This window comes from Rhagoletis zephyria, unplaced genomic scaffold (assembly GCF_001687245.7).
Source record: "Rhagoletis zephyria isolate East Lansing unplaced genomic scaffold, Rhagoletis_zephyria_1.1 Rzeph_scaffold_03772, whole genome shotgun sequence".
Classification (NCBI taxonomy): Eukaryota; Metazoa; Arthropoda; class Insecta; order Diptera; family Tephritidae; genus Rhagoletis; species Rhagoletis zephyria.
The window spans coordinates 39,075-55,909 of NW_016160855.1; the positions used below are offsets into that span (position 1 = coordinate 39,075).

The following is a 16,835-nucleotide window of genomic DNA, read 5'->3' on the forward strand; positions in this document are numbered from 1 at the left end:
TTTTTTTTTGATCAAAAGTAAATTAATAAAAATAAGTGAAAAATTCGCGCTTGATTTTATTTTGACTTTTTTTTTGTTTAAGTTGTGGCTCTTGCCACCGTAGCCGAGTGCTTAGATGTGTCCACTGCCAATCGGGTGGTACATGTTTAAATTTCTGCTCCCAGAATCATCAAAAGAGGTTTATTCAAATAGCGGTAACCCTTCGGCCGACAATGGCAAACCCCTGATTGTAGTTCTGCCATAAAAAAGCTTCTTCGGAGATGGAATAAAAGTGTAGATTTCTCCATTCGTCTCACAACAGCAATCAGCAGAACACGAATCGGAAGAGAAGGGCTCGGAAAAACAAGTAAATAGAAAACGTTTAAGCCGCAAATATTCATTTATTGAATTCAAATACTGTTCATCCTTAAATAACCTAGGATATAATTTCAAAACTATTAAACCAGAAAAAGCCTTGTAAACCTCGAAAAACTAAAAACTTTTATTGAGAGGTCAAGATTTGATTGAAATATCAAAATCAGTTCGTTGGATAAAAAAATCTGGATTATATGATATTCGAAAAACGTGTTGGAAACCGGTTTTGAATAACCGATTTAGTCACCCCCTAATGTATATACACATACATGGCGTGCTCTGTCTGCATTTTAATATACGAATATATGCAGCTATGTGCTTATATAGAAGCTGCCACTTGACTGCGTTTGTAGGTTAAACCGCGGTGCTTGCAAGATTCCAAAACTTTTTCTCTTTGTATTGTCTGGCATTATTTCACTTTCTGCAGCTGCATTAACCTTTTTTGTGCTATTTTGTCGTTGTCTTGATCATTATTATATACATATTTTTAAAATATTTAGGCTTGATCTCAATAGAGTGAGAGTCATGTAAGCGTATTTTGAAAAAGAAAAAAATCCTTTACAGGCAGTGGCGTAGACAACTCCATGACGTAGGGGTATCCATGGTATTGATTATAATCATAAGTAAGGGTTGCAGTATCTACGCTTGCTGTTAACTAGTTACTTTTCTTTGAAAGTGGTCCATACTAGTCTGTTGATATGTATTTATATTCATTTAAGTTGAAAGAAATCAAACCAATCAAAATGTTTAAATAAGGTTAGATTATTTAATGATAAGAAATGATATGGAATTTTTGCTAGGTCTATGTATAGGTTATATATTTACTTTTCGGTAGACAAAAGCCTTGGGGGGGTCGAGTGACTGGTGAGTATTTCCAAATAATTTTCTTTTGAAAGGTGCAGCTTTTGCTGCTTTTTTTGCTTTTCATTTACTAACGTTTAGTGAATTTCGGGTGTAAAGCTTTGAAATAACCAAAAATTATGGTGGGTGAAATTGTTTCAGATTTATCACTACCGAGTTGGTACATTTTTCCGCACTCCTCCACATTCGTCGGAATTTTTTTTTTCATCTACGTATACACAGGTGTGCGTACACTAGCATACAATATAAATATGGATACAGTGGAATGCTTCCCTCACCGTCAGCCATCGTTCAACATATTAATTAAAATGAAAGTCATCACTTTAGCTACCGATACATCTGATGATGCCGAATGATGCTGATGTCGCCAATGCCGATGATGGAGCTCTGGCGGATTGGTGGGCGGCGTTTGTCGCCAACACAGCATATCACCATTTCCACTAACACTTCCGAGGATAATATGAAGAATTCCTTTTTTTAAATTTTTCTTGTTAATTTTTTTTGCATTTTTGTTATGGCTTCACTTCACTCGCCGGGGAGTTGCTGCTGCATTAAATTGCAACAAATGTAATTGCGATACATACACACACACAATATATACATGGCTGCACATAAATAAATAAATATATGCAGGCGAGGATGCCAGAGTGGCAGGTTGATCGGCGGCTGGATAGTTGCACGGCTGGCTGCGTGGTGTGGCATGAATATTTTGCGCTCGCTCATCTGCCGTCAACACGCCGCTATGCAATACATTTTATGAAGCACACAAATGCAAATACATAACGTTCTTATGACGGCTTGCATTACTTAATGTGGAAGAAAGTGTATCTGTGTGCGCGCCAAGCGATTTTGCGGAAGTGTAAAAAATGTTGATACGAACTTAAGTGGAGAGTAGTTCAACCTTTTTTGCTAACACATATCTACTTATATATACATACGTACCCACACGTATACTAACAAATACATATATGCAGTCAATTAGTAATGAGTTGAAATGAAAATTATGTTGGGAAAGCGAAGAGCTTACAGATCTTAAGTGTGCGGATTGGCATGAACGTATATACATACATATATGTACTACATACAAAAATACGAATGCTCGTAAACATTCGTACAAATATTACATCAATATGCATAAAAACGCATATAAATCTGTGTTCGTATGGAAAAGTAGCTTATGTCGAAAGGCTGACTTTAATATAAATCGGCATTTGCAGTATACGATTCCGAATGATTCGCTGGCGCTGAGCCGTTGAACAACTTTTAGAAAATAANATGATTTATGTCTAACCCAGTAATCAAGCAGAATTACGATCGCTTTGGACTTATGTTATTTTTTTTAACTCAACCCAAAAAGGAGTGCATTTGATTGCTGCCAGTCTACCTACCCTACTCGTTTGCAATGTCGTATGAGTTATCTATCAACATAACCATTTACTGGTAATTCTATCAACTGTCTTTCGACTCACCACAGGCTTTCGAAAGACAAAAGCCTTGTAATATATATCAAAAAATTAAAAGAAAATTAAATTTAAAAAAATATAAAATTTAATCAAAAGAAGATAACAAAAAAATTTTAAAATTTAATCACAACAAAATAGAAATACGAAAACAAAATAAATTTATATAACTTAAATTACATATAACAAAACATATGTTTCTTTTTAAATAAATGAAATCTAACAATTAAAAGAACATTACATTAAAAAGAAAAAAATACGTTCCTAAAAAATAAATGGAATTACAAAAAAAACATGGTAAGCTAAAATTAAAAAAGAAAAAAGTAAATAATCAAGAAAAAAAGGAATAAGTATAAGTTTCCAAAAATTAAATGAAATGAAAAATATTTCTAATTTTTAAACAATAAAAAGAATACCATTAAGAAAATAAAACAATTTTCTAAAATTAACCGAAAATAAAAAAGAAATTTGTTTCTTTTTAAAACTATAAAATCCAAAACTTAAGAAAAAATTAAAAATACGTTCCTTTAAATTAAATTAAATGAAAAAATATATTGGCCTTTTTTAAAGGAATATACGTATGCAATCTTAAAATTAAAAGGAAATAAAACAAAAACACCAATTTCTAATGTTTCTAAAAATTAAACGAAATAGATAATGTTATTCTTTTTTTTTTTAAATAAAATCTAAAAATTTAATGAAAACAAAACAAGACAATAAAATAAGTTTATAAAAATTAAATTTTTTATTTAATTTTTTTAATTTTTAAAACAATAAAATCTACAAAATTAAAAGAAAATAATTTGAAAAAAAATTGATTGAAAATAAGAAAAACATACGTTCCTAAACATTAAATTAAATAAAAAAAAAGAAATTTTCACTATTGCTATTGAGCATTGTACCACGATTAAGTTATTTAGGAAAAATGGAAAAAAGCAATAAAATCTAAGCGGTTGTTAAAAGTCCTACGCTGAAGATGCCACAACGCCGAAACCAGTTTGTCTGCAAACCAAGCTTGACAAGAGATGACGGAAATTCGTTTCAAAATAAATCTTTCAATTATTTTGCCTACTATCTTTCAATAGTTTCGCAAAAGACTTTAAAATATCTTAGGCAGAATTACCTGTTAATTCGGTGGAAAAACTTGAAAAATTTGAGGCGCTGTAACTTTTTAGTTTATTCATATTTGTTACGTTTTAAAGGAAACAAATGCATCGCTTGATGTTATTAGAATTTAGTTACTCTAAGTCGATGGAGTATAAGAAAAATAAAATAAAATAATCGCATAACCATTACGGCGTAAAAATCTGCGGCAGTTTTAATTTATTCCGCTCATTCCCACTGTTCGACGTAAATAATATATGCAGGTGTTCTTTTTTTTACTTTTTCTGATGTAAAGTCGCAGTAAATACTCACCGAGTTTCTATAATAAAGTGCGTCACTGGTGCATTTCGTGGATGCTGCGAATGCGCCCAAGAAAGATTCACAGAACGCGATGTGAAACTTATTAAGAGTGGGCGCTCAGGTGGATCGGGAACATCTGTAAAATATAAAAACAAACGGCACGAGTATTAATTACGAATTTTCAAAAAATTAATAGCAGTAGTAGTATATTTATTTGATCATTTAAATTTGTATAAAAGCAACAATTATACAAACAAAATAAAGAAGAAGTTATGACAATAACATTATGTGTTGTGTTTCAAGCTAACTGCTAACTAATTAAAAACAATAACATTGCAAGCTATGAAAATTCATTTATAATCAGGTCCCTAATTTTAATGCTAGCAACCACTTTAGCAATATTCGGAGTTTCATTATCAGGGAAACGAGTCCGAATATTACTAAAATAAATCTTATATTTGCCAATAATGTGACGCATGAATGCTTGCCGGTACGTCCATATTGCACGCTGGGCAGAATTATAAGTTCTGGCACTGAGGTTCAGAGGACCTCCCGCGGAAATTAAGCTGACAGGATGTGGGCACTGTATTCGTTGCTGAAATATGTATATTTTATCTAAAGGGATCAGATGTTGGTATAAAATATGCGTTGTTGACTTTTTTGTTAATTCAGTAGAAGTTATTAACCCTTATTTAGGTACTTAGGCTCTCTGAAAGCGAGAATGTGAAAAATGTAATATATAAACTAATATAAGATTGTTAAGCTGGGTCGGGGAAAAATATTTTTAACCAATACAGACACATGATAAAACCGTAGGTAAAAATTGCCCAGCTTTCCCAACACTTTCATTTGAAAAGGTGGTTTTTATAACTATGTATCCATGTTTGACAATCACATAAACATATATGAAAAAACTGTCGACTAAATTGAAATCAAATCTATATCAATAGTCATTTTGCACACATGAACATGTCAACACAACCCAATTTGCCAAACGACTTCGTGGCAACGTCGTTTCCGAATCGTTGTGGTGAACAATTTCTTCGCCGGAGATGTTCACTAACGACTCGCAGGCGAACTCGCCTTAGGATGAAAAACACAAATCGCCGGCGGGCCGCAAAAACGATGCCTAAAAGAGACGCATAAAAAAAACTTCAGTCAAAAGAAAGACTTGTTAACCTATTTTACGTCGAAGAAAGATGCGTAAACTTATTTTCGCGGTCAACCGTATGTGCGAGTGTAAAATTATGCAAATTCTCCAAAGAGTTTTTACTGACGTGATGCCGAAGTGACAATCTATGGCGAGGTATAAATCTATGCTAACGCGTCTTTCTTCGTCGAAGTTTTTCTTAAGCGCCTTTCTTCGTCAAATTTTTGTACGCGTCTTTTTTTCGCCATCAAAACGCTGGCGCGCCTTTATTCGTGTCTAGTGATGATATATGTATAGTAGATATGTATATAAATATAGGGTGCGCCAAATATTAACTGCCAATGTTAAACACGATATTCCAAACATTCAGCACATTTATTGATTGCGCTCAAATTTTTTGCGAGTTGCAGATAACGATGATTCAATCTTCCCCATATTTTACTTTAGGTTTTTCTAATAAAACTGGAGTACATACTAAAATTCATCAAAATCGGGTGAAAATTAATGTCTCCGCCCACAAGAGTGGAGGGCGTGGCAACTAGCTAATTTTTACCAGATTTCATAATTCTCTATTCATCAAGTTTAAGAAAATCGGCGCACGTTAACTATTCTTTCCACATCCATGATATATATATATACACTCAAGAAAAATCACAAGAAATATTTTTGATTATGTCGCTTGCTTGAAAAATTTTCGTGCAGAAATAAATATACAAAATATAAGAAATTTCAATCAAAATAAAATTTTTCCCGGTATCTTTTGCGTAATTGTATATCAATTTTGCGATTTTCTTGAGAAGCAAAGCAAAAAGTCAGTTGCAATGATGTTATTTTTTTGATCAACTTTTAACTATTATTATTAAATTTTGTGTAGTATTTTATAAGATCAACTCACCATGCACCAGCAGATCTACTATCGCCTCCGGTATGTGACGATCATTGACAAGGCAAAAGTACTCTGCCGTATCGGTGGCGATGGCTGGATTAAACTGCAGCCCAAAATTATCCGAGAGCAGTTGTATCTGGAAAGAGAAAACCAAAATGAGATATGAAGGTTTCTTTTTTCACTTTAAACAATTAAAGGTAACCAAAAATTTTTGATCCTTGTCTTTGATTGAAATTTGTAATGAGCTTCGATTAGTGGTAGGTAGAAATAAAGCCTGCGTTAAACAAAATTCGCTCCCCTTTTGACTGCACTCTACTTAGATTCGCTTCCTTCAAGCAAATATATTTTTCTCTCCTTTAAAGGACCAGTTTAAATTGTTAAAAATTTTCTTTAGTTTAGTAAAAATTTAGTTTAGTTAAAACAAATAACAAGCCAAACACGCAAAAAATCATTTCAAGTGCTGCACATAAACTATGTAACACTTATGAACGCCCACCGAGCAAAGTTGCCGTTCTAATTTCCTAAAGTGAAAGAATGTCAGAAAGTAAGCAAAAAACCGGCAGCACCAGCAGTGCGTTTCTAACTGCACAAGTTCGAAAACTTTGCATTGCCTTTGAAATTAATTAATTAATGTCAAGTAATTTTTCATGCATTCCTCCACTCACTATGCCATGTGTGTAAGCGTGTGCGCATGTGTGTTTGAGTTTGCCTGCGCGCGACTACGATAAATAATTTCATGCAACTACTCGCAAAGCCACAATTGCACTTTTTGCCGACGTAGGCGCCGCCGCGTCGACTGCTCTTATCCTTAATTATGCAGCCGAGCACACTATGCCCAATAGCAAATTTAATGTGAAAACCAAAGCCAAAGCCAGAACCAGAGCCAGAGCTAGAGCCATAACCAAAGCGCCAAAGTAGGCAACCAAATCAAAAGCTGGCAAACAAGTAAATTGCAGCGGGAAAATGATAAGGCTTGTCGAGTTTCGCAAACTTGCAAGCGTTTCTTTTTTTTTTGCTGTTCTGTAAATGAGAAAAATATGAGCGCTTATATTTGCCAGCTGCACCACGCTAGTTATGCGCCTTCCTTTAGTTGGCTATTGATGACGGCATTTGTCGTACGGCGTTGAATGCGGCAAGCAGGCAAGTAGCATTTTAAGTTATGTAAGGATGTTTGTGAGTTTGTGAAAATCTGTGTTTGTCACTTGCAGGAATTCGAAAACTCAAAAAGTTTACCGGAAAGAGTGAGTAAAAGACTTTGAAAAAAATAAACTATTTGAGGCTGCCTTGAAAGTGGCATGGCATGCCTTCGCTGCATGACTTGGTTGCACGCCTCGCTTGCTAACTAGCTGACTAGACTGCCTGCTTGACTGGGCTTGGTCAGTTAGCTCAATGTTTGACAGAATGGTTGAGGCTATCTCGTTGCTTATAAGCTACTAGCATACAGACAGTGCTGGACAATTTTAAGAGCCATTCGAATGCGTCGAGTGTGGAGCTGTGGGTGGAGAAAATGCAATGGCAGCCGAAGCAAAGATGGTGCGGCAGCGTAATTTAGAAATCATGTGGCGCGCCAGTACAACGTATTGTATATTAGGGTGGAACGAAAAAAAATGAATTTTTCGATTTCGAAACTCTAATAGTGCGAAATAGTTGCGTAACAAGAAGTGCTTCATTAATCGATATTCAATTTAATCGATCTAAAAACGGCATCTCTAATGTAAAGGAGCACAAATTGTGTGTTGAATTTGTGATGAGGGAGAGACTCCGTCGACTTTGCCGGATATGCTCGACAATTTATTTTATATGGAACCAAATGCCTAGCACGGCATTCTTCAGATTCCTCAGCAAAAAAAAAAAACAAAAAATTTTTAAAAATCAACGCGATTTTCTGGCGTCTTGAAATTTACACTTCAACTATCAAAATTTAATGGGTCTTAAAACTGCGTAACTAAAATTTTTGGGAGTAATTGTAATTTTTTTTTTTAATTTTTATAATTTTTGTACGAAGCTTGAAATGTGGATTTATGTGGTGGTGGTTATAAGTGTAAAATTTTTGTTTTCAATTTATTTCTTGTTAAACCTTATAAAATTCATCTCTGGATATATGGCTACACTTTACAATCAGTTAATAAGAATTAAATTTACGGAAAAATTAAATAATATGGTCGCATAATCGAATAACGCAAAATACCCGTAAGGTGTTGCTAAGGGGCCTTTAAAACGCTGCTTTTGGTTTTGAACTCAATGATCAAAGATTCAAGCAAACAATTTAGACTCGAGTACCTTACAGGGCAGTTCTGGCAAAGATCGTTCAAAAGAGTTTTGTTATTCTAGCACAAAAGTCTTGGACTCTCTCATTCACTTCGCGTGGTGAAAAGCTATTTTGAGAGAAATCCATTGGTATATCACTTAGCTCGCGTCCAACAGTCGCAATGGCGGAGTGGGCAAAGCACAGGCCAACAATAGAGAGATCCGAATTCGAGTCTTTGCAGAGCGTTTTTTTTTCCCTTTTTTAATCAACATTTTTTTAACTTAATTTTACAGAGTCTTAATTAAATTTAATTTTAAGAAACGTGTTTTAAGTAATTTTTCTTTTCTAATGATTTTTCTTTATTAAATTGTTTTTAAGGGTTTAGTTGTTATTGTTTGAAAAATAAAATTTTCTAAATTTCATTATTTTAGGAAGTTATTTTATTTTTGCTTTTTTAAATTTAATTTTTTAGTGTTTTAGTTTTTTAGTTTTTTAGTTTTTTTTTTGAATTTTTGGATTTTATTGTGTGAAAATGAAAATCAATTTTTTTACTTCATTTACTTTATTTATTTTTGCTTTTTATAGTTTTTTGTTTTTAATAATTTAATTTGCTATTCTTCTTTTATTAATTTCATTTTCTTTTTAACCGACTTCAGAGGGAATATTTTTTTTATATTTTTTTCATGTACGTTACAGTATAACCTTGGACTACGTTAACAGATTTCTATAATTCTTTCTATTTATAGAAAAAAAGGTACCTCAGAGGTGGTCTCATACTAATTAGGTTTAGATCCGATCATTAGATTGTATATATTGTATTGAGCGTTGAAAGCCATAATACCTAGAAGGCTTGGTGTGGATTTCTACTTACTTTTAATGTTTCAAAAAATCTCTCAAGCTATTTTGATTATTTTATTGCAGTTTTTAGCCCATAAAATTTTAATAAAAAAAGTGCTGCCCAATTTTTGTTTTGTTCGACCTCTTTTTTATATACCCTAATGTAATATGCCATTGCATGCACCAATGCATGTGTCATGTGTGCCTTAGCGCCGACTTAAGCTTACTGCCGGATGCGCATATGAGTGCGCTAGTTAACGTCGAGTAGAAAGCTGTTAGCGTAATTGATGGCAGAAATCCGCCGGTGAAGCAACCAGCCATGTATGTACTCTCGTTGTTCTGGCGTACTTATGTTTAGCGCCTTTTTGCCTACTTTCGGCATTACTTTAAGTATGGCATATGTACATAGTATTATGTATGTGTACGTCGTTAGGCTTCACGTGTCTCTGCAACGGAAATGTGCTTGTATTTGTATCCTTCCACAATTTTAATGCTCATCATTACAGAAAATGGTTTAAAAGTTTCGTCCACATTATTACCTTGGCTTATTTTCATTGTTGCACAAAGTCGCTCCCGTGCCACCTACTGCCTTGCGCTTTCTCACAAACCAGCTTCTTGCCTCTTCACTAACTACTAGTAGCTTGAACAGTTTTAAAAGTGCACTGGGGAATCGCACTAGCTACATAGTTATTGGCGTGTCTTGGCAGCTACTCTCAGTGCCATTGCCATGTGCATTTAATTTTTTACACACACACACATACATATGTGTATGTATAATTTAGTAATATTTGGTTTGCATGTACTGTGGCAAGAATGTATTAAATAGCATGCTGGGACACTTAAAATTTTAACCAGAGTAGTCAAAGTGGGCTAAATATGCTCCACCACAATTGCAGGGATAGATTGCAAGCCACCGCTGCTTAGGCCACTTTCTAAGTTCTCTCTGTCGTTTTGAGCTACATACTTATACATACTGTAACTCCCTTACCAGCTGTACTGCGCCGCTCTTCGCTTTAAAAACTTTGAACTTTTGAGTCATTTCGATTATTTTACACCAGCAGCAGCAATGGCAACTTTGCCTATAACATTTGCTACTACCATGCTCGTCGTCTTTTGAACTTATGTACATACATACCCACCATACACATTTTACATGCAAGCGCATCTTCTCACCTTGCTTTCTCTTTTCCTACCGTCCTTCCGTCTGTCTGCACTTCCCTACGTGCATGCTCTAGGCGGATCGCTTTCTTTTTCGACCTCTAGGGAAGCTATTAACTTTTGTTTTATGGACTAAACTAATGATTTGTGTACATGGCGTTGGTGAGTTGCCGCATGCCGACACGGCGCCTGAATTGCTGTCAACAGCTTAGCTTGCGAGCAGCGGCAGCAGGAGCTTAGATCAGGAAGAGTCGGCTGGTGTAAGGTGTTGCCTTAATGCTATTTTACAAAGTTACTAGGTAAACTTACAGCTGGTATTAGTTGACAGCCTAGAATGAGGTATGTATGTATATCCACAGCGCACTTGATTTAGTGGCATAAGTGGGAATCACACATGTGTGAAACTATTTATGTATGTACATACATATGTTAGCATGTGGTTAAGAGATTTTGCAGTTGTGTGGTGACTGTAGATGTGATATGAAAAAATGTTTGTAAATTTCTTACCCACACTTCAAAAAAACGTTTAATTAAATAATTAATGATGATGTCAGCATTTGTCTGACGAGAAAGGAAGCCTCGACATCGAAGAGCTGTTGTCGCCAACCGATTCTCATACCTGCTATTAAACCGATGAAATTATGCCAGTAGCGGAAAGAATGCGTAATTATAAGCGCCCCACTTATTGATTAGTTTTAACAATACATTTTTTCCTACATTATTTTAGTTATTTTTTTACGAAAATATAGTTTATTATATAAAAAGAAGCACATTTGAATCCAAGTCAAACACTTTGCGCAATATTTAAAAAAATTCAAAAAGCTTTCGTAAAAGCTTCGAGCTTTTCAATTCGACTTCATAGAAAGATCGTGAGTAATTCATTTTGTAGTCCATTTAATTTTAGTTCAATAAATTGCAAAAGAAGTAATTGGGACTTAGTAAAGATTTTTGGGATTTTATTTTATTTTATTTTCTTCAAAATGCCGCCTCAAGTGGGTATATATCTTGAAAGGGAAACATTTTAGAGCTTAATTTGTTAAAGCATGAAACTTTTGATATTTTTAAAGTTTTAATTCCTACAGACCGAAAAGAGCGTTTGTTGAAATAAAATTGGGCATAAATTCTATTCTTTGGAAGCCTAAGTAAGAGTCCCTAAAATTTACAGAAAAATCTAAATTGGGTCAGCGACTTCAATTAGACGATTTCATATGGAACGACTCATACTCGTAAAATGCCCGCCCTAGGGATCGATATTACCGTTAGATAATTTTTATCCTGAGTAAACGAAAAAGGTAGTAACTGGCCATAACTGAAGAAAATACTAAAAGTCCGCATGTATGTATTATATTTGTACTCCACCTTTTCACTTCCCGTAGTATTTTGTGGCTACAATAATTTCAATCTGACGTAAGTTAATACCTCAATTTAGCTTAAGGAATGCAAAAATCTTATAAATTTTACTAAAATATATAAAAATATAGAAAAGTAAAATAAAAAAATTCTAAAAACTAATACGCACTCATTCACACAAAGCTGCAGGAAAAATAGGGCATAGCCAAAATAATTTTACTTCAAAAATTTAATAACATTTTACTGAACGCACTTTACAGCATGTATGTTTGTACGTATGCAGTAAAATTGCAAATATTTAGCTACATATGTAAGCAAGTAAATTTCTGAATAAAAAATCTTAATTATTTTTTTGTTTACCACTTTCAATTGTACTTTTTTTTTTAACACAATGGCTTTGGTATGCTTGCCCTATATAGGTATGCAGTTAAACAATTATGTGTTTTTTGTTTTTCTTTTTCAAAGTGTGCTAACAATTGCAAGCCTGAATTTTTAAATATATTACATACTTTGCATTTAAGTGAAATATTTGGCTCCTAAAGGCATATGAAAATCGTTATTTTAAAAAAAATTTGTTCATTTCTAATGTTTGCTTAATAACACAAGCCTGTGTATGTATGTACATTAGACCGCACCGCCGCAGAAGCTAATACAAAATAACACAGTTCGCTGTACACTTCTGAGTTTAAAATACTTTTTCAAGGTAATTTGGATTTTTTTCTCTCTGAGAATGTGTTCTGGCATTTCCTCAGCTTACAGAAGCATCAGACATTTGTTTCTGAAAGATTCATTTAGCTGAGGTGATTGCGAAGGGAGCCAATGTCCCAGTAAGAGTTTTTAGGTCTTCGCTGCCTAAGTTGAATAGTTTTTTTTTTGTGAAGCTTCTTTCGAAGGGCTTCTTTTAGTGCCGCGGTGGCCGCCTCTTTTTCTATTAAACTAGAAAAGGAAGGTATTCCAACCAAGACGCTGAGTGCATCAGCATGGCAGGTCTTCAGCGCCCGTCTAATGCCAATGTAAATCATTCGGTGCAATTTATTTAGTTTTGTGCCTGCAGTCCTTTGTGTAGCCTTGGTCCACCATGCTAAGGATGCATTGATAGAACCCATTTATTTAGTATTGGACCTATACATACACTTGCTCATCAAGGCACCATCTATTGCCTTATATGATGTGTTATAAAAAGCCCCGGAGATGTCAATAAAGGCACAAAGGGCTATATTTTTAGACTACAGAGCTTTCTCAATTTTTAAGGTGGGGCTATGAATGGCAGTCTCAATGGATTTGCCTGGCAAATTGGTTCTTGTTCAGAGGCTGTTCCCTTAGGTTGACTTCTCTGATATAAAAGATTAGCGCTTACACATATCGTCACAGGGGTGTACGTACGGCGAACTTTTTTTCCGGTACACTCTAATGTTCATACATACAAGTTGTGAGCTACATATGTATCCACGTAAGTTTGGTTGCGTATCTGCTGGCTTATCAACAATTCAGGAATTTTTCCTTAGAAACTTAAAACCTGAATAACATTTCTGGTAAACCAAAATCGAAAAAAAACCAAATAATGAAATTACAAACGAATGTACATACAATTTTTAAAAATCTTTCTCATATTTGTTAAAATTGGAGAATTTAGCTTAAGACACGAATTTTAAAAGCGCATCTGCGTGTTTGCTTTTGAGGAGCTTAATAGATGGTGTGCATAAATCCGCTTAGAACCTCTTTGTGTTGTGCATTAGTGTGTTTTCATGAATAATTGGTTTTTTGCTTACATAAGTATATATTTCGAAAGACAAAAACTCGCATATACACATGTATGTATGTATGTACATAGTGTGTATGCATAAGAAATTTTATGGTTATTTCCAAGAAAAAAATGTACGCTAGTTGATATCTATTGGTTACTATTTTGCATATGTGTGGGAAAAAGATCGATAATTTCTATGAATATATTGAAAACTCTCCACAGTCGCTATGGTGAGTGGTAAGAAATGCATACTATCACTCCGTAGGACATGGATTCGATCCTTGTTCCGAGCAACATCTTCACCCTTGTGGTCAGCTGATTAAGTTAAGTGATATTTTTACCAGTTTTAACTAATTTTCTTACCGACTATAAACGTCAAATAAAAAATAATATTTTTGTATTTTTTTGTTTTTTGATTATTTTTAAGACTTTTAGATTATACTTTTGTGAGGGTATACCTTAGTATGGAATCCTAGGTACGAATTGTGCGAAAACTCATAGAATATTTATCAATACAACAGACACTCAAAATAAAAGCATAACATTTGTTAACAAATACATAACGGGTTAATATGTCAAAAGAAGGTAATTTTTATATAACTTCCTACAGATGCCCATAAGTGCATCCATGATAAAATCACTGAAAGGCAGTCTGATGTTTGGTTCTCATTTTCAAACTCAAACAACAACCATTGTGAACGCATTCTTTTTATTTATTTTTTATGGTTTTAAAATGCTTGCACATGTCAGAAAAAAATCATGGCCCACGAATTGAGACAATGTTTTTATCTTGTATTTTTTTATCACGGTTACATCTGATCTTATGTTTCTGTTAACAGTTGCAGTTCTCCTGTTTCTGCACACAAGGGTTAAACATGCGTTTTCAAACACAAAAAGAAGTAGGTACTCACCCTCGGACTGTGTAGATGCTGTATTCGATTAGCAAACTGTGCTATTGTTGTTGTTGAGGTCTTCCACACTAAAGTATCCACAAGCGAGTGCTCTGACACGCCGGGACATAGAATAGTAACATTCTTTCTAGCTTCAGCGACCACATTGACGTATTCCAAGTTTGTCACATCTGAAAAGAGAAAATTAAAAAAAGCATTGGGTAAAATTAGATAGATACGGGTATAATTATTTAAATTTTGTGAAAAATTAGGGCGTAAATACATATGTATGTATGTAATAGTTCATTTCCAACAAGTCTTAACTGCAGTTTATGCCTATTGGATAACGGAGATTATAGCTCCTAGCTAGGGAGTAATTACTCCTACAGCGTACAAGGCAACTAAAGTCAAAAAGCAAAAAATAAAATGTAAAATAAGCTTTACCGATCAGCGCGTGTTAAAATTTTTGGACCTTACCTCAGCTCTTAATAGGAGCTAAGCTTCTGATGGAAAAATTAAAAAGCTATTTGAATTAAAAAGTTTTGAAGCAGTAAAGGTTAAGCTACATAATATTTCTTGTTTCAATATTAAATATATATCAATACAGGAAATTTTAACATGTGTAGATTAGATTGCGGTGGTCGTTCCTAGTGGGGGCACAAGTGGATATTATAGAGGCTATGCGTATTGATATCACCTGATTTTAAATGGGAGCCACTACTCAATCGAAGAAACGCGGCGAGTGTATGACGAAGTTAGGTCGCAAGAGTTATCCAGAGTTGGTTGCAGATTGGAGGAAGAGCGGAATAAAGTAAATTGTTAAAGTGATGCCAACGACAGAAACGATCAACTGTGATTTTTGTTGTAATGGGGTGTATTCCGATCAGCAATTGATGGTCGAGAATGATTTACATCAGCCGCTCTTAGCCCATTGATATCGTTTTAAAGGAAAAGTTTCTTATCAGCAATACTAAGGCGGTCGGGCATCTACATGGGTCTAACTGGAAAATATTCGGATGTAGTTAGGAGGAGGGTTAAGTACTGACTGACCTATTTTGAGCTGCCTGACTGCCAGAGTAAGTACTTATTTACTTAGTTAATTATTGATTATTGAAAGGCAGATACTTCTGCTAAAAAAAACACTGCATTAGTAAAGCCATGCTAGTAACGATACCTTCCTATTTAGGAATAGCCCAGAGTATTTGACACAACGAACGATGGCCTAAAAACAGAAAGCTCTGCTTTTCATCAGATGGGCGACCGTCTGCTTTTAAAGGAGTCTTTGCGGGCTTGATCTCTCTAGAGTGCCTCTGCATGTAGAACTGAAAGCTTAGATAAATTCAAACAAGAAGTCTACGTAAGCTACCGAGCTCTGTTTTGATGCGACAGGCAGGGCGAGATGCACATTTCGGCTGCGCAAATTCATGTTCTTATCTTTACAATATGTACTACATACATAAGGGCGGGTCAATTTGTATGGGAGCTTTTTTCTTGCCATGAGCGTATAACACAGAGCATTCTTCATGTGATTCTGAGAAAATTTGCCAAAGAAACTGTGGGTCCTAAATCTTTTTAAAGTTTGCTAAATTGCCAAAATAGGTTTCTTAGCTTTTTGCTGTAGTGTCGCAAAGAAGTGCTTAAATTTTGCAAAAAAATATGCTTTAAGAGGTTTTCTGGTATGTATGTAGAATCCATTCCTGCACTTACCTTTTTCTTAAAATTTCCACCAGAGGGTGCAACATTGACAAGTGAGGGCAAACTTTGAACTGATTTAGGACTCATAGTTTCTTTGACAAATTTGCTCAGAATTACACGTAGAATCCTCCTAAGCCATACGCGTGTAGTAAATAAAAATAGAGCTGCCCTAACATACATACTTATGATTCGAAAAGAAGCGATGCGAGGTACGAGCTAGTAATGTAGGAGTAATGTGAGTGAAGTTAAGGAGTAGCAAAAAACAGTGGAGCCTTTCTCCAATTCCATTTAAATGCATAGATCTCCACTCAATACACTGTACGGCAAAATCAACTTTTTTTCTGGGTATTGGACCAAACCAATTTTTTTTTTTAAGATTGAGTCATAGGTAAACAAATTATATATAAGTTTTTTTTTTGTGCAAACTTATATTGCAGGTGTTATAAGGGGAAAAAGTTCAGGTCTTCAAAATATTTAATTCCTTATATTTCAAACACTTTTGAACTGATTAAAAAAGGAACAGTCCAGCGCCTTCGTCTTGGCCTGCAGGCTGTATCGGAGATACAGCCGCTAAATTTAAACGTAGAATACGTGGTATGGTTAAGAGCATATCCAAGTAAAAAAAACAAAAGCACACACTAAGCAAAAAATATCGATAGCAAAAGCGATAATAATATCGGTAGCAAAATCGATAAAAACATCGATAAAGAAATCGATGAAAATATTGATATCAAAATCGAAAAAATATCGAAAGCAAAATCGATAGCAAAATCGATAACAATACTGATTACAAAATCG

General features: G+C 34.5%; 1 protein-coding gene across 1 annotated transcript in view; it reads right to left on the bottom strand.

Annotated features, from left to right (window-relative positions):
* The window catches only part of LOC108369625 (protein sidekick-2-like), a gene marked incomplete at its 3' end in the record, with an annotated part of 52,270 nt that overhangs the window by 33,950 nt on the left and 1,485 nt on the right, over nucleotides 1-16,835 (bottom strand). The window contains exons 2-4 of the mRNA XM_017624774.1: nucleotides 14,364-14,533; nucleotides 6,125-6,251; nucleotides 4,092-4,215 (exon numbers count right to left, since the gene is read on the bottom strand). Coding sequence (XP_017480263.1) covers nucleotides 4,092-4,215; nucleotides 6,125-6,251; nucleotides 14,364-14,533 — 421 coding nt within the window. The remainder of the gene's footprint in view (nucleotides 1-4,091; nucleotides 4,216-6,124; nucleotides 6,252-14,363; nucleotides 14,534-16,835) is intronic.